This window comes from Lepidothrix coronata, unplaced genomic scaffold, assembly GCF_001604755.1.
Source record: "Lepidothrix coronata isolate B3197 unplaced genomic scaffold, Lepidothrix_coronata-1.0 Scaffold121, whole genome shotgun sequence".
NCBI classification, from domain to species: Eukaryota; Metazoa; Chordata; class Aves; order Passeriformes; family Pipridae; genus Lepidothrix; species Lepidothrix coronata.
The window spans coordinates 3266940-3290550 of record NW_016690301.1 but is presented as its reverse complement, the minus strand read 5'-3'; the positions used below and the strand labels follow the sequence as shown (position 1 = coordinate 3290550).

The following is a 23611-nucleotide window of genomic DNA, read 5'->3' as shown; positions in this document are numbered from 1 at the left end:
CAACCTGGCCTTGAACACTTCCAGGGATGGGGCAGCCACAGCTTCTCTGGGCAACCTGTGCCAGGGCCTCCCCACCCTCACAGGGAAGAATTTCTTCCTAATATTGACTCTAAACCCACTCTCAGTTTAAAGACATTCCCCCTTGTCCTATCAAATATCTTGGTAAATATGTTGGTAGCTGGGGGAGAAAACGGTAACAATCTGGAGGAATGGTTGCAGATCCTGGTTAAATGAACACAGGGCTGGAGGTGAAGGACACCATCCCATGCTGTGGTGACACCCATCCTGCACTGTCCCTTCCTGATCAACGAGACTGAGAATCTGACTCAGCTTTCCTGATTCATGATTGTGCACTTTCAGGCGTGAGGGTTGAAGGGATTTCTTGATAACCAGAGAAAATCTGCCAAGTGAAAAAGGTTGTTATGGGCAAGTGGTCCTCGCTCTCTGGCCTGATGTCTGCCCTGTGCCCAGGGAAGAGCACTGGTACTCAGACACATCCTGAGCCAGCTTTGCTCTTGGATACCAGTGTTGGTAAAGCAGCAGTAAAGGCAGGGTGCAATTCTGGGCTCTCAGCTCATTTGTCAAGGAGGGTTCAGGGGTGCTGATCTGCCCTGCTGATGATGTAGGTGCTGCAGACCCTCCCCATGGCAAATGACCTTGGCTTCCACAGGCCTCCCAGGCTTTAAATGTTTTCAATAATACTTCTAACTCTTCTCCTGGCACTGTCCCAGGTGTAAGAGTGCCCTCCCAAGTCTGCAGACAAGCAGATGCAATGCTGCTCTTGTTGCTTAGGGCTTTCCTGAGCTGCAGTTCAGGGAACTGGTCCTTTTTGTGGTCAAGCTTATCCATTTTACCTGCTGCTAATGGGCAGAAGAGAAAGCAGGAGTGGCATAAAAATGCTGTGCAGTGGAAATGTGTTGATTACAGCTTTCAAAACCACCTCTGTCCACGTAGCATGTCTTTGGTTGGTTGTTTGGATTATTAGCGCTTCTGGAGAGGTTTCCTTGTCTCTCCTATATTTAGAAAATGTGGGCAGGCCATGCAATTTTAAGAAGCAGCCTTGTGTTGGCAGGGCCACTGCTCATTTCATGTGTTGTAACATCTTGTGTTGGTAATGTTTTGAGTCGGTGTTTGAGGGAGATGGTGTGAGTCACAGCTCTGGTTTTCTTAGGGGGTTAGGTAGGTGTCTTGTTCATTTGGGGGGCTTAGAAGGGAAGAAAGAAGAAGTTCGTAATCTGACACACTGCCAGAAGTTTTGGTTTAATTGCCAGAACTGTGATAATCTGGTATTTCCCGTAAAGCCCCAGGTGTTGTACTTGCTTTATTTTCTGTGACTCTCCGACTTCTCTTATCCTTTGTCACTGCAGGACAGAGCCAGGGAGTGTGTTCTTTCTGGGCCCCAAACATTCACAATATCAAAGATAATAGCAAGCGTCAAACACACCTCTGGGTGGAAATCTCCTTCTGTTTAATTCGAGATCACCATTCTGGAGAAGGAGAAGACTCACGATTGCCAAGTGAGCGGAGCTGCGTGTGTGTCATCTGTCTGTCCTCCGTTCCACTTCTTCTCCTCCTGGTCTTTTTTGCGGGTCAGAAGAGACACTGAGTGACTGTTGTACATATTTGCTGTCTTCTCTGGGGATGGAGAGCCCCATGTCTCTGACCCTGCCCCCTCTCTTCTGCCACATGCAGCTGCAGCACTGGGGCTCTGCCCTTAGAGTGGTTTGGGTGCTTCCCCCAGCAGCAGCAGCGTTTTTCTGCGCTGGAGCCTCGGGGCTTGTCTGCACAGGGAGGCTCTTGCAAAACATGCTTGGCCTAGGGTGTGAATTTAAAGGGAAAGAACTGTTCTGCACCAGAGTTCTGCCTTAAACCCTCTGATTCTGCAGAAAAACGCTGGTGTTTTTAACTGTCTGGACTTGGTGGAACAATTGCACTCGAGCCGAGCAGCCGAGGGCTGTTGTGGCAGCTCTGAGCCAGCCTTGGTTTAGCGTGGTGTGGGAGGTGAGGGGTTGGGAGGTGGAGGCTGTTCCCTCAGGGCTCCCTGTGTACCCAGAAAAAGAGGACCACTTCAGAACAGAGCCTGCCTTAGGGGTTCTTGGTACCCTCTGGATAAGCCACACTGAACAGAGAGGCTGCACAGACCAGCCTGAGCTGACAGTCCTCCTTCCTCAGGATTGGGCCTGGATTAGCTGCTCGAGTCCAAACCTGTCAGAGCAGCCTGGGACTCAACTCAATGAGTTGCCCTGAGTCAGCAGCCCTTCTGTGGTCCATAGGAGCCATTGGAGTGCTGTGGTGGGGGCTGTGGGAGGTGTCTCAAGCTGTGGTGTTTTGCTATGGTCCTCACTGAGCTATAGGACTGGCCAGCCCAGCTGTCATCCGTGTCCCTCCCATGCCAGAGCATGAAGTTTCCTGAAGCCTTCTCCTCCAATCTGCCCCTCCAGCACTGTCTCAGCCAAACCTGAGATGCTGGGAAATGGTCCTGTGGAGACCAACTGAAGGTGGTCCATGGGTGGATTGTGCCTGTTGAGCTGTGATCAGAGGCATGGGCGTGGTCCCCATCCCAAATCGTGGTGGTGGATGGAAGTCCTTTACATTTGGGAGGGGAAAAGGGACCCTGAAACAGCTTGCACCCCACAGCATTGAAACCTGAGGTCTCTGAAAGGACAAAGGACGCTGTGACAGTGCAGAAAGTCATGTAAATGAAGCATTCTCTGTCTCTGCTTCCAAAGGTGGAAGCCCAAACATCCCAGGCTGCTCCCAGCCGGTTTCTTTCGGTCCATCAGCAGCCCCTGGAAGTTGTTGTCACCGCAGTCACTGAAGGCAAGAGCATAGCAGGGCTGGCAGAAAGGCAGACATTTACATGAGGCATAGGCATGCTGTCAGCTGGGTAAACTCGGCAAAAATGCACGCGGGGGTTTCTGTGCCTCTGGGCACCAGGGCAGGAAACCAGCTCTGTCCATGAGAGAATGCAGAAGACTTCCCCACTGGGAAGTATTCAAAAGGAGTAAGTGATACTTGCTCCCATGAACTGGAGGGCCCTGTCTAGCAAGAAGCATGGTCAGACCCGACGTGGCAGCCTCTCCACAGCCTGGTGGTCTTCCCTGGCTGCTTTCTGTGCCTGTCACGAGTCCCCATGTGTCACCGAAGCCCTCCCCTGTTCGTCGCTGCTGGAGTTGCCCTGCTAACAGAGCTGGCTGCTTGAGGACTCATCAGGGCTGAAATGATTTATTCCTCAGCCATTTATTGCAAATGAACCATTGGAAGGCTTTCAAAAGCCATCTTCTCTTGACCTAAGTTCAGCTGAATGTTTTAGCAGCATCAGCTTTACATAACAAGCCAATAGAGGGGAATTCTGGGAGAATAAAGTTTATGTTGATAAATAGTCCCTGCTGACCAGGATCTCCCTCTTGAAGTTAGTGATTCACTGAGGGAATCAGGAATTACAAGCCAACTGCCCCAGAAAAAAGTTATGCCTTGTCTGTTCACTCTGGGTGTCTGATAAAATCCCCAGATATCATATGACAGCATTTAGATTTTAGTGAAATCTCTTGATAGAGCCCTAGGACCCCAAATTAATTCCAGTTGGTAGGGACAGGAGAGCATCACATGGGCTGAGAACTGGGTGGGGAGGACCATGAACAATGGATTAGGATAAACAGCAGTGTGTTGAATTGTCAGGGGAGTGAAGGAGAGCCCAGCCTTGGGAGATAAAGTCGTGGCAGTTGCTGCCCTCCATGGTGAGCCCCACAGAGTAACCTCTGCTGCATCTCCTTGGGCTCCTACAGCAATCCCAGGGAGTCCCTGAGGGCACTTGGGAAGTGGGATCTGTTCCTTGTCAGTTACCTGGGAAGGTTTTTTCAGAATATCCTTCTTGGGCCAGGGCCGCCCTGTGATCCTGTCTGAGGTGTCCACTCAGCCTTTGTTTGTGTTCACAAAGACGCTCCCAGTTAATCTGCTGATATTTTGTCCAGATATTTATTTACTACCAAATTGCAAAGGGAGGGTTGCAAGCTGAAAAATGAGATTAGAAGCATAATAGGGTAGTCTGTGCTTAACTGTGATTCCATCTTGATGGTCCCCTGGCTTAGGGTGAGAGCCAGGTAACCATTAGAAAAGCAGATTTGGGATGGATCCTTCATCTGTACATGTATGGGAGTCCTGTAACTACAAAATCTGGGATGAATCCTTCCTCTCTATGTGTACAGGGATCCTGTAACCACAAAATCTGGTCGTTGACCTTCCTCTGTACGTATACAAGGCTCCTGTAACTACAAAATCTGGGGTGAATCCTTCCTTTGTATGTGTGGGGGGTTCCTGTAATTACAAAATCTGGGATGGATCTTTCCCCTGCACATGTGTAGGGCTCCTATGACTACAAGCAGCATCATTTGGATGAGGAGAAAGGCTTTCTTCTTTGCAGGGACAGGCAGGGCAGGAAGGTGATGAGCTATCCACACCTTTCATGGTGTGGATACCAGTGGAAGCTCAGCTTTACATCCTGAAGCCAGGGGGAAAGTGTGACCACACAGCCACAGAGCCTCGAAGCAGCACTGAAGTGTCTCTGAGCTGTGTGTGTGATAGCGGAAATCCTGATTCTCTGTCCCAGACTGTCAGAAAACCAGCAGAGCAGCACCGATGTTCAGGTGTCTGCCTGAGGGGGTGACTCAGGCCCCCTTGGTTTCACTGCTGGGAGCTCTTCAGTGAGATGTGGGAGGCAGTCAGCACCTCCAGAAATGAAAGGAGGGGGAGGCTGGGACTTAAGAGCGACGTTCAAGGTTTTCAAGATCATTGATTTTGCAAAGGAAAGAAAAAAAATCATCCACCTTGCAGCCAAGGTGACTTGAGACAGGAAGGACAAAGATGAGCAATTTTGGTAGCCTGTGGTTGGTGGCATGGCTGGCATGGGCAAGGAGAAGAAAACAGAAAAGAGGGGCTGCATAAAGCACTAGAAGGCAAAAGGAGAATCTTTGGAATGATGGGACATCACTTTTGCATCTGGGGACCAGAGGAGCCTCACAGGTCTCAATAGCTGAGGGTGTGACTGGGTTCCCCATCTCAGCTAACTATGCCCTGTACTGCCAGCCTTTCTGGCAGCGACCCTGGGCCTTTTCCCAGGAGGAATCAGCTGTCACCTGTTGGTGAGGCTGTGAGTTTGGGATCAGGTATATCCTCGAAGTCACCCAGGCCCTGGGGTTCTCTGTGTAATGTGTAGTATGAGGTTGGTTGTGTGTCCTGATGTTGGTGGGTTGGATGGATGTTGCAGATCCCCCCTCAGGGCAGGGATGGACTGGATTCGGACCAAGGGTTGGACTCGATGATCTCGGAGGTCTTTTCCAACCCAATCGATTCTATGATTCTATGATTCTATGTGGTCTGCTCAACTTCTGAAGGGTTTTTCCAAGCTTATTCTTGTAATCCTGTGATTTGTTGTGCCCTGAACACTGTCTTTGGGCCTTTCCAAGTTGGTTCTGTGGACACAGAGATCCAGCCAGGCCTTTCAAGGGCAGTTCCTCAGCACCACTGCACTTTCTACACATTTGTCAGAAAGGATGTCACATACATGGGGCATTTACACTGAGGGTTTCCTACAAAAATGTTTCCCAGCAGAGGAGACCTCACTCTTGCCATCAGGTTTTCATAGTGTGCCTCAGTCCCCTGTGCATCCCTTTTTGGGTTCTGGGTGGTTGTGTTTCCCTGCATGGAGCTGTTCCAGGATGGCCTGGGGAGATGGTGAGGGGAGGGCAGTGGCAGTGCAGAAGTGAAGGAGCAACTCTGGAGGAATTTTGCTCCAGTTGGAGTGTCTGGGCAGAAACCCTTCTTACTTGTCCAGCTCCACTGCTTCCTTGCTTTTCCTAGTCACTCCCATGTGGAGATGAGAGCCTTCCATGCTTATAATCACAAGATGAAGCCCACATTGTGCCCTGCCTTTTCTCAGGTCTTCCTTGGATCACAAGCTCCTTCCGCTTGTTGTCACTGCTGCTTAAAATTGGCATTTGTGGTGGCATCCAGAGGTCCTGGCTGCAGCATTGTTCCCCTTGTGCTATTCACAGCACAGAGTCATAACAAGAGCCAGTCCCTGCCCCAAATATATTAAGTGGGATCTTTGAGAGAGGAAATGGAAGCGCAGAGAAGGGATGTGAATTGTCCTACTTTGCGCAACATTTCTGGGATAAAACCCAGCACTATTAATAGCCTTTTGCTCAACAACCATCTTTTGTTCAGAACTCTGCTTTTCACCTTAAGTTGTTTGTGTTGTGCAGGATCTGCTGCCCAGTTTGGTAGAATTTCCCGCTTCGTGACCTACAGCTAAACGTGAAAAAGGTCCAGTAAACCCCTGTCCAGTTTGAACTGGGAATAGTCTTCCTGCTTGGGCCACCACTATGTTGCCTGTTGTCTCTTCTTCACCCACATTTTGCTGCTGCATTGCTGGTCTTTGTTTTTGGTTGCTCGTGTTCTGCAATAGCTTCTAGAAAATTGCTTGTGTCACACCTTCCTGTTCTGCTCTTCCCTAAATTCTTCCGTGGAGTATCTGGAGAGTCAGCAAGGGTTGACTCACATCACAAAGTCAAATTTGCCTTACCTTCCTTCTCACTTGAATGAATATTCTATAAAGTGATCTTTCTGTTTGTGGAAGCAGAGACTGTTGATTAAATTTTAACGAAGAGTCACAGGAAGCAAATTTTAGAATTGCAACTGTATGTTTGTGATAATAAGAGCTCTGTCGCTGCTGTCAGGGGCTAGAATTGATGCAGGCCACAAAATCTCTTTATCCAACCCAAATGAGCCAGAGTTGCTTGATTTCTTTCTTTTTTTTTCAAACAACAAGCCACAAACTGCTCATGAGCAATTTACAAGCCAAAAATTAGCCAGGATGGCTTTCCAGAGAATAGTTCTGAAGGAGACTGCAATAAAGCAATATTCAAATATGAAACGAGGGAAAATAAGGATAAAAAAATTAATCAGGAAGAGCTGACATCCTTGAGACTCCTGGCAGCTGTAAATCAGCTTGGTTGGGGGACATTTCAGTGGAAGCCACCCATCGCTGTGCTCCAGTGGGGGTCCGGAGCTAGTGAGAACAATGCTGGGAAGCCGCGCTCTGGACAAGGCAGGAGACACGCTGTGTTAGTGTCTCCACTGGGCAGTGCCCAGAGTCCCAAACGGAATTTACAGCTCGAGCTGCTTCCCTGCAGCCCACGGAGGAGGAGGGTGGCCCTTCTCCGCAGGGCTCGGGCCAGGGGGTCTCCGTGTGTCGTGTTCTCCTCTGCAAAGGGCCCACGGAGAGGTGGGAAGGGGGCAGAGGATGCTCCCACTGCTCCAGCACACACCGGGGCACTGGGACAGTGTTATAGTACAGGGTGGTAATTCCATCCACACTTGGTGGGGTTTGGGCCTCTGTGTATCTGGCTGCCGTGGAAAAGCTGTCTCAGGGATGATCTTTAGTTTCTTTCCTGTGTTTGGATGAAAAACAGACCTGCGGTCACTTCTGGTACCAGTGCTTTAAAGCCTTTCTTCAACTAACAGCAGAACTTTTAATCTTTCTAATATAACATTACAGAGAACAAACAAGTCTCTAATGCAAGCCCTGGGGTCTCTTGTGGGGAGATCCCGATAAAAACACGGCTTTCTGTTTTGGAAATACCCTCTGGTGGATTTGTCTCTCACCAGAGACAATGGTGAACTTTCAAAGTAAGCAGAGACATGGAAAAAAAATATTTTAATTAAGACTGCAAGTGGTTGGCTTTTGTCACGGAATGCTAGAGAATATTATTTTTATAGGTTAAAAAATTAAACATTCCCCCACCTCACTGTTAGAGGGTGCTAATCAAATTTATTTGTCCAGACTCTAAAGTGCTTTCTGCTGTGAATCCCTGCTTTGAGTGGTGTTTCACCTGGCTGTGTGTGAAACACTGGGATGTCCTCTGGCCCAGGACTTCGTGGGAAATTGAAATATTAAAACAATTTTGCCATCTGGGCTGGCACATCTGACCTTCCCTTGACCTCTGGCTGCCCTGAATCAACATCTTTGTAACCGATCCCAAGTTTTTCTCATTTTCCCCTACTTGCTGATGTCAAGGATGTTTAAAAACACTTGTTAAAGCTGCCTCTCACTGTTAAGTCTGCTGGGTCAGGGAAGGAGGATGATTCTGTGCTGGGATTGTGCTGGTGAGGGCTGGGATGACCAGTCCCTCCTCAGTGAGGAGCTGCAGACAGGGCTCTGTGCTTATGCTCTTCCTGACGTCAGACCTCACAGCTCAGCAATTCATCCCCTCTGGGGTCCTCATCCTACTTAAATAAAGCATATTGAGAGAGGAAGAAAGAGATGTCCAGAAGTGCTGTGCTGAAACTGGGAGTGCATCCCTGGCCCTTTGTGTTCCACCTGACTGTGACGGGCATGAGCCAGGGCTGGGCAGGGAGAGAAAGGTTTGTGAGGTAAATCTGGCACCTCACTCAGAGACTTTGCCTCCTTTACCCATTTGTGGAATCCCATGTGCTGATTTAACTGAGGGACTTAGAGTGTTTGGGGTTTAGCTGTACCCACACACTGCAGTGGATCCTGTTTTTGCAGGTTTACCTGAGCCACAGGATCATCATAAAACCATAGAATGGTTTGGGTTGGAAGGAACCTTTAATATCATCTCATTCCATCCCCCTGCCATGGGCAGGGACACCTTCCACCAACCCAGGTTGCTCCAGGCCCCGTCCAACCTGGCCTTGGACACTTCCAGGGATCCAGGGGCAGCCACAGCTTCTCTGGGCAACCTGTGCCAGGGCCTCCCCACCCTCACAGGGAAGAATTTCTTCCTACAATGCTCCGTGATGGTCTGTCCTCCTGTCCTTGGGACAGCCCAGGCAGGGCAGGCTGTCTCTGATAAAAGAATTTCAGCTCCCCTTTAACTGAGCTTTCCTCCCCCTTGTGTTTTAAAGCAACGCTCCTGTGATCCATGAAGCTGTAAAACACCAAGTAGGTTTTCTTCATCACTCTCTAGAACCAATGATATTCCACTAATGGCCATTTACATCTGCAAATCCTTCCCTGTAACTTGAAACACAGCCCTCAGCACTGCCGTGACGTAAGGGGTCTATATATGGTTTCATGTACAGATTTCACAATAAACATTTAACGGAACAAGGGGGTTTTTTGCTAACTTAGATTGTTTTGTCTCCCGGGGTGAGGTTTTCAATCACTTTCCTTTAGTGATTGAAAGATGATGGATGCCACCCAGGTCTTTACCAGGGTACAAGGGCAAGTAATTTGTGCTTAGTGCTCAGTGACTGAAACAAAGGATTAATGTATTTTAAAGTTTTGGATGCTCCGGGTAATTCGTTTGTTGGCTGGCTCTGGACTGGCACTCCACACCATGTATGGGTGGGCAATTTTTCTAGCTGATTGTGAAGATAGAGATAAAGCTATATTTTATGAATTACTGTTTCCAAGGTCATCTGGAAATTGAGCAGTTTATAAAACGTATCTTTGTTCAAAGATATATTTGATTATATAAAATATGATCCCAGAATCAATTGGGTACAAACAAGATGTTGCCTTTAGGGTTGAAAACACATTGTTAGAGGCATGAAGAGCAGAAATTGTCGCTGCTGTCTTTGTGTGGCTATTGTTTTTGGTCTTAATAGGAACAGAATGAATGACATTTTTCCACCAGACCACTTATGCTCAACTATACCTCCAGGACAACTTCCTGGCCAAAAATATTCAAAACAAACAAACACAATAGCAATTCTACTCCAATTACATTGTTTGCAAACCAGCTAGTGTTCATAGAGTACTAGGTTTGGCAAATCCAAGCACTTTGGCCCCTGGATTTTGATGTTGGATGTTTGTGTGTGAATTATTTGTGGCCGTTGTGCCATTCAGGTGAGTGCTTGAGTGTCAGTGTGCATGGGCACCTCCAGCATTGCTGCCTAGTCTGTGATAAAAGCATTTCCTGGCTGTCTTAACAATTTGGGTGAGAAGCCTGGGCATTGGGAAGACATCCCCTTGCCCAGTGGCCAGATGCTCATTGATTTCAATGGAGCTGAGATTTCAGCCTCGGGCTCTGCACCAAATCATACACCAATTTCAAAACTTTCACTGGAAAGAATAACTAAATTTTTAACTGTGGGAAAGAGAAAGGCAGAGGAGGATGAATATATCAGTTGCTCTTATATATGTGGAGCCAGAATTTGTAAGAGGAGGGTGAACTTTCTGGCTTTCTGGCACCTTTTCATAGAATCAGAATCATTCAGGTTGGGAATGCCCTCTAAAATCCCGTGGTTTATGCTGCCAGAGGGATCCTATAGAGAGCAAACCTAAACCAGCAACTCTTGTAACTTTCCAGTCAACTTTCTTTGATGATGGGAATGGTCATGGAAGTACTGATTGTTGTAACTCACAGTTTTAAATACATATATAGTGCTGTGGATTGGTGTTGTAGTCATCCCTCCTCCCTGAGATAGAAGGCTACAGCAACCTGGTTAATGAAAAATAAACTTGTATGTTAGGAAGGTTGGAAGGAATAATACAGTTGTTCTGGCTCCAGCAATGTTTCCACGCTCCACTCCAACCCCAAGTCTGCAGATCTCAGCCTTTTCAGCATCTTCACGCTTCCAGTCATCTGTGTCCTTTCCACATCACTGTCTGCCCTGTGAGTCAGCTGCATGAATGTTCTCAGAAGACCCTCTGGGACCTGGAGGAGTGGTTCCCACATTGTCACACTCGTGTCTGTGGCTGTCACAGTGGCACCTCTCCCAGGAGCGCAACGACGAGCCTGTGATTCCTGCTGGTGTCCCTCTGTGGGAAGGGCACAGCACAAGGTGCCTGCCAGGCACGGAGTGCATCTCCCGTGTCCTTGGAGAGCTCTGGGTTATCAACCCTTGCTGAAGCCTGTTCTTTGCAGTTACTGCACAGTGGAGGTGAGATACAAATGCCCAAAGTGAGCCACATCATCTAGTGCTGGCTCCCATGGTGGAGTTCCTGCCATCTGAGGGTAGTGGGGCCCTGGCACAGGTTGTCCAGAGAAGCTGTGGCTGCCCCATCCCTGGACGTGTCCAAAGCCAGGTTGGACAGGGCTTGGAGCAACCTGGGCTAGTGGAAGGTGTCCCTGCCCATGGCAGGGAGTTGGAATAAGATGAACTTTAATGTCCCTTCCAACCCAAGCCATTCTATGATTTCATGATTCTGTGATCACTGATCACAGAGAAACATGTCTATTTGTTAATTAAAAGGCCTAATAGTGTCTACAGCAAAATGCTGCCCCTTGGAAATTTAAATTTGTTTACCTGCCATGTGCCCCTACCCAGCACCCTGAGATCTGAGGGAGCTGCTGCAAATGCTGCCGTGAGAATGTCTGACTGTCCTTTTGGCATAAACTGAAACATAAGTTGCCTGAAGCATAAAGCACATTACAGATATTACATTATATTTAATATTCTGGGTTTGGAGCCTGTAGTTACGCACTGGGGGGCTGTGGCAGAGGCTGGTATGGGGCGATGTGTCAGTGTGACACCAAGGTTCTCTCCCGCAGGCTCTGGGCTGTGTGTGGGCTGGGGACGTTGTGTCCATCCGTGCAATAATGTCAGGGTTGTTCCACAGCTTCACTTAAATCCATCCCTGTTACTTCCAGGGGCATTGGAGGGTCACAGACTCCAAGGAGTTCTTCTGACCCTGCCACCAAGGAGTTGAGCTCTGGAGTTCCAACTGCAGATGCTTTGGGGCACAGCAGGGACTGCCTTTTGCCCTCTCTATGAAAACCTAGAAACAAGGAGGACAAACACTGGCTGTATTAAGTGAGGCTTTTTTTCAAGTGGATCCCATGTTTCCATTCTTTGTGGCACAAGGGAGCTTTCTTCAGAGCAGGTCCCTTCTTTGAGGGTTGGCATTTGCAGCCAGTACTGAAATGGTCAAAGAGTCCAGGGGGTCAGGGACTGCTGCTGCTGCTGAGGTTCAGTTTTGTCTCTTTGTCAAATAAAGGTCAAGTAAGACCCCAGCCAAAGGAGCATCACCTCTGATTAAAACAGTGGACAGCAAGCACACCAGAAGCAGTGGGACTGCATCAGCCAAGAAGTGAGATGTATCAGCCCAATGGAGAGCATGCTGACCCCAAAGATATGTCTGATGTCCCAGCTTCATGGTGATGCCTTGTGCCAGGATCATGCATCCTCACCTTGTAGTAGAGACGATGGAAATGGGAAAAATTCCTTTTGGTTAGGAGTCACTGCTTTTGCAAATGTTTCTGTTTGAATTTGGAGCAAGTCAAGGCTGCAAAATATTTCCTATGCAAAGTTGAATTCCGGAGTTTTCCGTGTGAGAGAACATTGAAAGTCTCCCATCTGAGGTGCCCTGTGTAAAAGGGAAGGCCTGTGCAAGTAGTGAGACCTCAAACAGCGAAGCTGTGGGGATTCTCCAGGAGGATCTTAGGGAATAGCAGCCTTTGAGACCTGGCTGGGGCAGGTGTTGTGCCTCCAGATCTTGTCCTTCGGTGACAAGGATCCTGGAAACCTCAAGGACTGTGCCTGTAGCATCCTTCGGGTGCCAGGATTTCTCTGCAGGAGCTGTAGCTTCTCCAGTCCAGTGCAGGACCCCAGGGGCTGGATGGCCCAGCACTGATGTGGAAGGGCTGTCCTGGGACCAACAGCTTGGCCAGCCTGAGGAACACAGAACCTCATTTCCAGGAGAGCCCCTGTGCACCTTCACTCCCCTTCTAGCAGAGGAGGAGTGTCCTGACCCAAGGATTGGAGCTGGGTGGGGGGAGTGTGCAGAGAGCCACCACTGATATAGGGGTGTCAAGGCATCACCTGTGAGTTTGTAGGTCTTAACTCTCCTTGCATCTCCCTCATTCCTGTGAGAAAGCATTCTTTCAACCTCCCTTTTCTGTGTCCAAGGGAATTCAAGCTAAGTTGCCTTTTCTCTCAGCTGCTCAGAGAGACACAGAGGGATCCTGTCCCCCCAGTTCTCCAGGTCCCCCTACCTAAACACTTTGCCACCCTCCATCTGCCAGGCAGTGTGGGGGAGCCTCCAGTGGTTCACACTGCACCCTTTGGAGGAGGCCAGGAGGATAAGTCACATCTCTTCATGACATCAGTTGTGTGGAGATCCCAGATGTGCCTGGAGATTGTCTGCTCCAGAGGATCCCCGATGGCTTGGGAAGCAGTGCCTGTGTCTGGCTGTTACAGAGTTCACAGAGCACCTTTCCCAGGATGACTGCTCCTGCTTTTTGCTGCTGATGGGTTGTTTACGAGGGATGCTCTGTGGGTGGGATGTGGTTTTGTCACCGCTCCATTGTTGGACTCTGTTTGGGCACTCTGCCCGCCCCTGATTAATGATGTTTTGAGCTGAGGCTCCGAGGTGCTTGCAGGCATATTGCAGGTACCAGAAGTGAAAGAGGTGTTGTTGTCATCAAGGTACTTCAGTGTTATATCAAATGTAATCAGAAGTGAATTAATTAAAGCAGTGTGTACATGGGAGTCCCTTTATGGCGGAGGTTCAAACAACCCGTGTTGCGTAGTTTAGAGCTCAGTGGTTTAGGCTTTTGTAACCCTCTTCTCCCCGTGAGAAGGTGGTGACTTGGCAGCAGTTGCTATCAGAGGATAAACCTCTCTTGAAAAGGTGTCTTGACCAAACATGGCTCCTAAAACAGGTTAGGAAATCGTGTGCATTTGTCGATCCTGGCCCTGGCATGTTTTAGGGTTAATTCTACACAGCTAGTGTAGGCTGGGATCTAACAGTTGCTGGGGTTTCATCTGACCTCGGAGTGAGCAAAAACCTGTAAAAAATCTGCATTTATTGCTGATCTCAGCTCTACCAAGATGCAACCCTCCTTTCTGCAGCACATCCCACCCTCAGCGTGGTTGTCTATTAGAAAAATTGCCTGGAATGCAGCTGGTCCCTTTGTCCAACACCTCAGGCGTTGTGAGGCTGGTGGCTCTTCACCCCGTGGAGAGGAGGATCAAATTTGGATAGAGGAGGGGTTGATAGGACTGCAAAGTGACCAGAGACAGAGATCCTAAGCTGTACCTTCAGTCTGACAAGCACAGCCAAAACCCTCCTCCCGTTTTGGTGAACCTGCAGGCAGGGGGAGCCCAGCTTGGAGGAGACCATGAGCTGGCAGAGCAGTTCTGTGAGATCCAGAGGATGGAAAGCTGGAACAGCAGCTTCAGCTCAGCCTGTGCCAGGGGGATGAGGTGACTTGGGTGACCCTGGGTCAGTGCTTCATTTCTGATCCCATCTGAGCAGCAGTAACCTGTGAGGAAGAGGCTGGGGAGCTGGGAATTGATGGAAACGTGGGGAAATTGGACCTGGACCCTGCCTGGTATACACCTGAGCCTGTTTGCCCGGGATAGTGTGTTATTTTGATATGAATTAAGCTGGGGACTTTGTTTTCCTGGAGTGTTTGAAAAGGTACCAAGCAAGGAGGAGATTAAAATGACCCAAAATGTTCAGAGCACTAAATAAAGGGAGCACTTTTAAGATCCTCACATCTGTTTGAATGACACTCATGGCTTTCTGAGCTGCAACTCTGTCATTTGAACAGGGCAGAGATGAGAAATGAGGCAAAAGCTGAAAATGAACCAAAATGTAAAACTTTGACATACTCCAGTGTTAGCACTCCATGTGCTGCTTTGGCCTCTCATGCTACTTTAGTTTACTGCTGGAAAAGGTTGAAAGGTGATTCAGTCATAGTTTACAAGTACCTAAAAAGGAAAGGGGTTTCTGGTTGCTAGATGGGGTTCAAATTTACCAGAGAAAGGCAGAGAGATCTCTTGGCTGGAAGCCAAAATTAGAGAAGTTCATACTATGAATAAGGGCTGCAGTTTAAACAATGCAAGTAAAAACCAGAGGAAAGTCTTTGGCTGGAATTAAGCAGAGTCATCAGCAGTTAATGGCTCTAAATGAGGGTTTCTGTGTTTTTCTGAAAGATGCAGGAATTATGAAGTGAGGCTTTCCAGCCCAGAGAAGCCCTTCCCGGAGACCAAGGCCAGGCTTCCCTTTTGACCAGAGCATGGCTCTGGGTGCTGTGTCCCAGGCTTGGGGCTCTGCCTGCTCTTCCCACGCTGCTGTCCCAGCACAAGCCACACTGCAGAGCAGCAGCGAGGGCACAGATGTGCTGTGTGTCAGGGAGCACAGCTCTGCTTCTCTGTGCACAGCGCTTTTCCCAGGCACAGTCCAGAATATTTCTGGGCTGGATTCCCCTTTCACTGCCCTGCCTGATTCAACTGGGGAATTACAGTCCATGACGTGTGGCTTGGAGCTGAATGCACTGCCCCTGTAGTGAGACACCAAATACATGCAGACTGGGGAGGAAAGATGTTCTCCTCCCTTTATCTGGGCAGGACTCTCTGCTGCAGGGATGGGATGCAACGTGTGAGTGTCGGATCCACCTCTGCCACCCTTGGCATGTGTCTCTTTGGACCTGCTTGTTTAGGAATATCCTGGAATTTATAACCAGTGGCCAAGAGGAAAAGGTGCAAGAGGTGCAGAGATTTGGGTGAGATGTGCTTCATGTTAGTGGGGAGGAACTGGGGAATGGAGATCTTGGAAGATTTCTTGCCTGTCCTTGGTGGTCTCCTTACACAGTCTCCAGGTTTCTGGGATTTGCCCTGTTCTTGCTAGCATTTTGGGGGAGAGGGGCAGGATTGCACACCTTTCTCTCAGGAGAAAGGTGCTTCATAATTCTGCAGACCACAAGGCTGGAAATAATACGAAGCAGATACACCCCTGCCAAGGTCAGAACCTTCCCAGTATTTAAGGCATATGGATACTGTTGGCATGGGACAGGGTGACCTCGGGGTGCAATAGGAGCAAACTGACACACACAATCAGACAGAATAAATATTTGATAGAGTCTATTTCTCTCTGCCCCAAAATAACCCCTATAAAAGCAAGGTCCTGTTTACCTTCCTGGCTCTCCATGCACAGTGTTCTGAGAAGAGACAAGCTCTCCTCTCCATTCCCTGTCTTCCCACTCTTCTGGGCAACCCATTTCCAGGCAAGGATCAGGGATATGGGCTTCACAAAACCCATGACACCTTGGGTTTTCACCGAATTCCTGAGACTTGGGGAAAGCTTGAGATGGTTTTTGGTCAGAAGCCTCCCTGTGCCAAGGCACGGTGACCTGGGAAGCAGTGCCAGATATCAGTGTGCAGCCTGCAGTGATTGCCTGCAGCTGACCAGGTGCTTTTTGTTCTGTCCCTGTCCCATCAGAATCATGGAATGGTTTGGGTTGGATCAACCTTAAAAAACCTTAAAGCTTATCTCGTTCCACCCCCTGCCATGGGCAGGGACACCTTCCACTAGCTCAGGTTGCTCCAAGCCCCGTCCAACCTGGCCTTCCAGGGATGGGGCAAGCACAACTTCTCTGGGCAGTCTGTGTCAGGACCTCCCCACCCTCACAGGGAAGAATTTATTCTTAAAATCTAATCTAAGTCTACCCTCCTGCAGCTTAAAGTCATTGTCCTTCATCCTACCAAGCCTACCCCCCCGTCCCCATCCTGCTGCCTGTGGCATGGGTTTCTGGGGAGCCTGCAGAGGGGCTTGGGCATGCAAAAATAACAGTTTGGAAGAATATTTGGTGGGGTTTATTGTTCTATTTATTTACTGTTTTTTCCCTTGGTGTGCTAAACATCCTTTGCACTCCTGGATCTTCAGTTTGCTCCTTTGCTGTGGCACCACTGGGGCTGCAGTGGAAGGTCTGATGTGCTTGGGACTGGACCTGCTGTGTTACCCACTCAGGGCTCTGGGTTTGCCTTTCAGTCACTGTGAGCTTTGCTCAGCTAATTCCTGTTACCCCAAATTGTTCCATTTGTATCTGTGTTTGTATCTTTCTGATTAAGGACAATTTAGTTTCTCCTTCCCGTGAGGAACATGAGAGTCTTCAGAACTTCCTGCCACAGGAGCCTGATGATCACTGTGCTTTTCATCTTTTGTAAGATCCCTTTTGGTGAAAACAGTCTTTAAATAATACCAATCTATGAAAACTTAGCTTGGCTTGAAGAACAAGACATACAAAGATCTGTAAAATAGTGGTTGCTCTAATAAACCCATCCAGTTCCTCCACCTTTGAGTGCTCTGCCATATCACAAGATCAGAATGCACGAGGCAATTAGAAGGTGGTTTGTGCATGTCAGACAGAGGAAATGCTCCATTTGTAACTCATCTTAGACAAGGAAACCATCGGTACCAATACTCTCAGGGCAAAACCAGCAAGCTGCTGGGGTTTTTTTGAGGTTAATGCTGAGAATGAAAAAGGGAGCTAGAAGAGTGCAGAGCCGTCAGTTGAAAGAAAAATTGCAAGCCTGCTAATCCTTTCTTGTCAGGTTTGATATAAAGCCTGGCAGAGATTGATAAGAAGTGTCTCCCTCTCTGTCTGATGTTCCAGGTGCATGGCAAAAATCGCCTCTCTGAAACACCCACATACAGAGCCAGGCTCCAGACTGGAAAGGCTGCTGGCCAGCCTGACACTGCTGGCCTAAGACAATTTTATACGCCTATATTCTTTCACTTTTCTGCCTGCAGCCTGAAGAATGGTTTTCCTTCCCCTTCTCATCCTTTATACATGCAGGTTTTTATTGCAGCCCCTCTCAGTGCTGCTGGCCCTGCCCTGCTCAATGACCATAGGTCTTCTCAGCAGGCACGGAGCATCCCTGACACATTGCTGGGGAACAGGGGACCTCTCCCTGTGACCTGCCTCTGCTCCTTCTGCAGCAAAACATTCTGGCTGGGGCTGGTGAGGCTGTGGGATTGGCAGCATGCCCATGGAAGCCGCAGGGGTCATGTAGGTGTTGGCAATCAGCAGCAGCAACGGCAGGGAACAGGGGAAAACAGTCTCTGAAGAGCTTGGTGGGAGAGCCTGGAGTGCCCAGCAGACCCCTGTGATGGCAGGAGACATGGGGGTCCTGCCTGTGTGGGTAGGGGCAGCTATGGAGCCATCAGGGCTGGTCATGTGGAGCCCCCAGAGCCAGGGGCTCCCTCTGTTCCCCACATGGACATTTCTGCCTCCCTGCTCCTTCCTTGACCGTGCTGGTTCCCCCTGGGCAGCCCCTCTCCTTCATCACGCAGCAGTGGGGGCAGAAGGTGCTTTTCCCAGGGCAGGGGGCTCGGTGGGCTCCCGCTGTGCGTGTGCAGCCTCTGGAAGAGGCAGGTCTTACAGTGTCTCGTTTCTCTTCTTGCAGCTGTTGCCCCCAAACTGAAGAAACTGAAAAGCCCGAACGTTCACGTGGGTGAGAAGATTTCCCTGAAATGTGAGGCGACTGCCGGCAACCCTCAGCCATCCTACAAATGGTTTAAAGATGGCAAAGAGCTGAAGAAGAGCAAAGACATCCGGATCAAGTATGGGAATGGGAAGTAAGTATGACATGGGGCTGCTCTGCCTCTGCTCACTGAGTGTCTGGGTCCAGGGACTGTCTGGCTGTAGGTGCTGCTGCTCTCCCCAGGTCACTGCTGAGCAGCACTGAGGGGCTTCCTCAGAGCCACAGGCCCGTGCTCAGCACATTTACCATGCCTGGGAGAGCGAGCAAGATTCCCAGTGTCCCCAGAGAGTAGTGGAGAGAGGAGCAGGGTAAGAGTGTCACCTGAGGCAGGTGCCCAGCGACCTGGGGAGACAAGGCTTTCCCTGCCAGCTGTAGGCTGGTTGGAGGCAGCTCAGCTTCCCGGGGGGGAGGGGGTTGGATGCAGAAGTTATCCAAACTCAGCTGTCGCCTCACCACCCACCCACAGGCCTGTGGGAGGAATTGGTTTGTTCTCTTCTGCATTTAGGTGGATGCAGGAACATCTAAGGCAACTGCAAGGATCACAGAATCACAGAATTATCAGGGATGGAAGGGTCCTCTGGAGATCATCCAGTCCAAAACCCCTGCCAAGGCAGGGTCACCTGGAGCAGGTTACACAGGAATGTGTCCGGGTGGGTTTGGAATGTATCCAGAGAGGGAGACTCCATGACCTCCCTGGGCAGCTGTTCCAGTGCTCTGCCACCCTCAGCATGAAGAAGTTCTTCCTCATGTTGAGATGGAACTTCTTGTGTTTTAACTAATGGCCATTCCTCCTTGTCCAGTTGCTGGGCACCACAAAAAAAGAGTCCAGCACCATCCTCTTGACACCCTCTGGAGATATTTGTACGGATCGATGAGATCCCCTCTCAGTCTTCTCTTCTCTGGACTAACCAGGACTGAGATGCAAGAGTATATCACGATACTGTCTGACCAGGGACCACAGTCACCAGTGGAGACCTCGTTGCATGCAAATCCCTGGACTGCTGCATCCAGGGAAAGCTCCATCAAGGCTGCTCCAAACTCCCCATGCAACAAAGCTCTTGGGTGACTGCTCTCAGTGAGTGTGACTCTCAGGACCACCTCATTCAAGCTGAGGGGTTCTCACTGGGAATTGATATAAATGGATCCATGTTGATATTTTTCAAGGGCAAATATTTACACATGATGTATCTTAAATTTATCCCATGATCATCCCTATGGTTGCATTCATATATCCTGACCTAGGCAGCAGCAGTCAGCTTGCAACTGCCTGACCCCTTGGAAAACCTGAAACTATTTCTTTGCTAACATATGTTATATCTGAGTGTGCAAAGAGTAGCTCATTATGGACTTGATAAAGTAGCAATTTTTAAAATTAAAAGCCCCTAAAAAATCAGTTAGAAAAATCAGTCAGTGCTCGACTGGGACGTTGTCAGTTATTCTAATTTAATTTCAGTCCTGTTGGGTTTGATTTCAGAGTCACACCCAAGATGGCTGAGCTCCTTAATAATAACTCCAGGATTTGTTTTGGGATGAGGTAGAGGTGATCAGTGCTGGAAGCACCAGCAGATCCAGGATGACTGGATGCTGTCTGCTCAGGAAGGGATGTCTGGGCTTGCAGGCAGCAGAGCTGTGCCTGCCTCTCTCCTCTGCTGCCCTCAGTGTTTTTGTGGCCCTTGTCAACCTCATGGCCTTGCTTTTTTACTGATGGGCTCTGGAGCTGGGATGCCCTGGAGAAATGTCTGCACCACCCTCTGTAGCCTGGCGTGGGAAGCCCGTCCATCCCATGGACACTGCACCCCTGCAGGCAGGCAGGGATGTTGGGGAGCTATGTCCCTCAGAGCTAGAGAGCAACCAGCCCCTCACCAAACACCCAGCAAAACTCCCTGGGGTGGCATCCTCCCACAGCATCTCCCTGCTGTGTTCCCACATATCACAGTCCTTCCTTGCCTCCTGGCACCCTGTGTCTGGCACAAACAGGGACAGGAGGGCATCCCACCCACAGTGGTGCAGGGGGGACACGCACTCCCTGGGCCAGGGACAGAAACATATGGAAGAAGGTTGATCCTCTTTCCTCAGGACACTGCTGTCAAGTCATAATTTTGCATTTACCAGTTTCCATGGCAACACGTTGGCTCTCAGCCTTCCCGTGACAGGCCAAAGATGTGTGTGTGTGCTGGAAGGGCTTCCTGCTGGCAAAACAAGCCAAGGATAAACATTTTAAGGAAAGCCTCCTGCAGTGCCTGAGACTCCATCAGCAGCAAAGGTGTGAGCCCAAAGCATCCCTAGAATCACTTCCCATTCCAGCTTCTGCTCCCTGCTGCCATTAAAATGTGCTACTGAGTGGGGAGTTCACCTGTCTTGTGCTGGGACCAGGCTATGGAGACTGGGCTCAAGCAGCTGTTGGGCAGGGACAAGAGGAAATGGCCTCAAGTTGTGCCAAGGGAGGGGAAGGCTAGGCTGGATATTAAGGAAAATTTCTTCACCGAAATGGTGACCAGGAATTGGAACAGGCTGCCCAGGGAAGTTTTGGAATCACCATCCCTGGAAAGGTTCAGATGTGTAGATGTGGCACCTGGGGACATGGGTTAGTGGTGGCCTTGGCAGTGCTGGGTTAATGGTTGGACTCGATGATCTCAGGGGTCTTTTCCACCTTTAATGATTCTGTGATTCTGTGGGACAGCTCTGAGATGACAACTCCCTGTTAAGCATTTGACCCCTGTCAAGCAGTCAGCAGTGCAGGAACACTTCTCCAAAGCAGGTCTGTGCCCACCTGTGGGCTGGCATTCCCACCTTTCTCCCCTCCACTGGGTTTGCTGGGTCTCAGTGCTGAAAATCCCTCGAGGCAGAGTGTCCACTGGCATTGGACCTGCCTCATTCCAGTCTTGTCTGCATGGAACAAACATTAAAAATTGCTCAGTGCAGGCTGAGGGTCCAGGAGCCTTTGTGACTCTGATGTCTTCATTATGTAGCTGGTGGGGCCAAGTTTAATAGAGGGACACGTGATATGGGTGTAAATCATTACTTCCAGCATGTTAGGAGAGGACTCTAGGGAAGGATAAGCATCCTAAACTGTAAAGCTCTGAAAGGAAATCTTACCCTCTGATGATTAATTCAAGAATGATGGGGTTTATACATCTGCCTCCACTTAAGAGATAACACTGGTCTCCAGATAATCCTCTGTGCTTCCTTTCAGTTCAGAGTAGAGTGGGGGTCTCAGAGGGTCAGAAATGGGGCACTGGGGAGGGACCTTCACAGAGAAGGGACACAAGGCAAAAAGCTTCTCAGACTATGCAGGACCTGACCAGGTGCACAGGAACATTTCTTTAAAAATGTGATCCAAAGACCTGATGGAGTTTTCTGCCGGAACCAGGGAAAAGGAACCCTCCAGGATGTGGAGGTGTTGTCCATGGTGTTTCCCTTGGCCCTGTGAGTCCCTGGCAGAGCTGGGCACAGCTCTGCTTTGGAATCTGTCTGCAACTCTGTGACCCTTAGCATGCAGAGGCATGGGATGGGAGATATGAAGAGCATGGTTGCCCTCTGTGACTCATTCCTGGCTTTCTTCCCCCTGTGTGTTTAAAGAGCCTGGAGGTCTCTGGAAGGCATAATTGAAGCCCTTTTATTTTATGATCAGGTTTTCATCTGATCCCTAGAATAGGAGATCTCTTTAAAAATGAGGGATGTATGTGTTGTAAGGAGGAGAGGAGCCTTTGACTGCATGTCAGCTCTTCACCTTTTCCATCAATCATCTTCCCTCCTGTTTTTAAACTTACCAGCAAAGCTTCTGGTGCCATCAGGGAAAGGAGTCAGGTTTTTTTTTTTCAATGGGTATTTGCTGGAGGGAGGGGAACAATTCTGATTCCTCCTTTCTGAACTACATGTTCCATCTGTAATTAGTGTGACAGGCTGGGGCAAGCCTGGCTTGCACGAAGGAGAAACTTCTCTTTAAGGTGGAAGAAATTATTGGCCGGAATTTTATCTCCATCTCAATTTGAATAAAACCCGGTTGATGGGGAACCTAGAGCAATTACCCAGAAAGAATTGCCTGTGGCAGTGGAAGCACAGCCTAGCGAGTGGCTCTCTCTCTGAGCTGCCAAAGTGATGCCATTTTCAGCTGAGTGTGGCTGTGATCTGACTGATGCCTCTGGCTCCCGTGAAGTTTAGTTGGGTTTTGACTCCCTGACTATCCTGGCAAACAGTCAAATGCCAGCTGTGAAGAAAGCCAAGGGAGTTTCTGTTTGTGGAGGTGTGGAGAACCTTCCCCACTTGAAGTCATGCTGAGGGCTCAGCCTGGGACATGTAGATCCTCAGCTGGAGTCCAGGAGCCTGATAGTCCCCGAGCTGTGGCTGTCCTTACAGCCCCTTCTCTTTGTGTGCTCTTTTACCAAGGGAGATGAAGCAGGCGTATCATTAGGTTGGAGAGGGCTGGCAGTTCAGTTTGGGACAGGCTGACCATATGACATCCCTTGGGAGTAGTGTCCTACTTTCAGTATCACCAGGAATCCCTATTGTTAGCCTGTAAGTGGAGCCAAGGGATACCCTCCTCTCCTGATTCTGTACAGTAGTCCCTCAGGCGATACCAGTTGGAGCAGATTCATTGCTGGGGTCTTCCTTGCAGGGCTCCCAGTTGTAGATTATTCCCCACCCACAATGAATGGGGCTGTGGTCTTCCCTGTACAGCTCACTGCACTGGAATGAAGGCAAAAAAAAATAATAATGCCAAAGCAGCAGGGGAAAGAGAGTGCCAATAAAGATAAATGATTTCCTAATTAAGCCTGGAGACAAGGAGGGGCAAAGAGGACTGTTGAAGCCTTGTGGGAGCCAGAGTGAACCCAAGCAGGCTATACCACCACTCTGGCAGGGGTCTTCGGGCTGACATTTTTAAACAAAGGAAAAAGCTCATTTGACAATGGATCTTGCAAGAGCAATTCCAGATGCCTTGAAGCAAAGACTCTTCTCAAGCACCGGTGTTGTTACGATCACCAGGGGAGCTGCTGCCTTGCTAACTCTCACGATGTCATTATGAGTCTCCGATATTTGGGATTTGGTTTTAGCTGCTGAAGGCACTTTACTGGAGGGGGGTGTGAAGGAGAGAATCTCCTTTGTTTGTCTGTTTGTTGTTTTAGAGGAGATGATGGACATCATCTTGGCCAATGCACCTGGGACCGAACCAGGGAATTTGAGAACTGAAAGGAGAAGCAGTTGGGTCTTGAGCTTGAACAATCCACAAACTCTGCAAGTTGGGGCTGCTGAGAGAGTCAGGGAATGGACATTTAATCAAACTTGACTGAGTTACAGTTGCTAACAAGTTATGGTCAGAGGCTGGGCTGCTTCAGCTGATGGTGTGTGCAAACATAGAGGTGGAAGGAGCTCT

The 23611-nt window shown here is 49.2% G+C and overlaps 1 protein-coding gene across 2 annotated transcripts in view; it reads left to right on the top strand.

Annotated features, from left to right (window-relative positions):
- The window catches only part of NRG2 (neuregulin 2), a 161732-nt gene that overhangs the window by 83562 nt on the left and 54559 nt on the right, over window positions 1-23611 (top strand). For both annotated transcript variants that reach the window (XM_017825651.1, XM_017825650.1), the window contains exon 2: window positions 18163-18334. In XM_017825651.1, the coding sequence (XP_017681140.1) occupies window positions 18163-18334 (172 nt within the window). The remainder of the gene's footprint in view (window positions 1-18162; window positions 18335-23611) is intronic.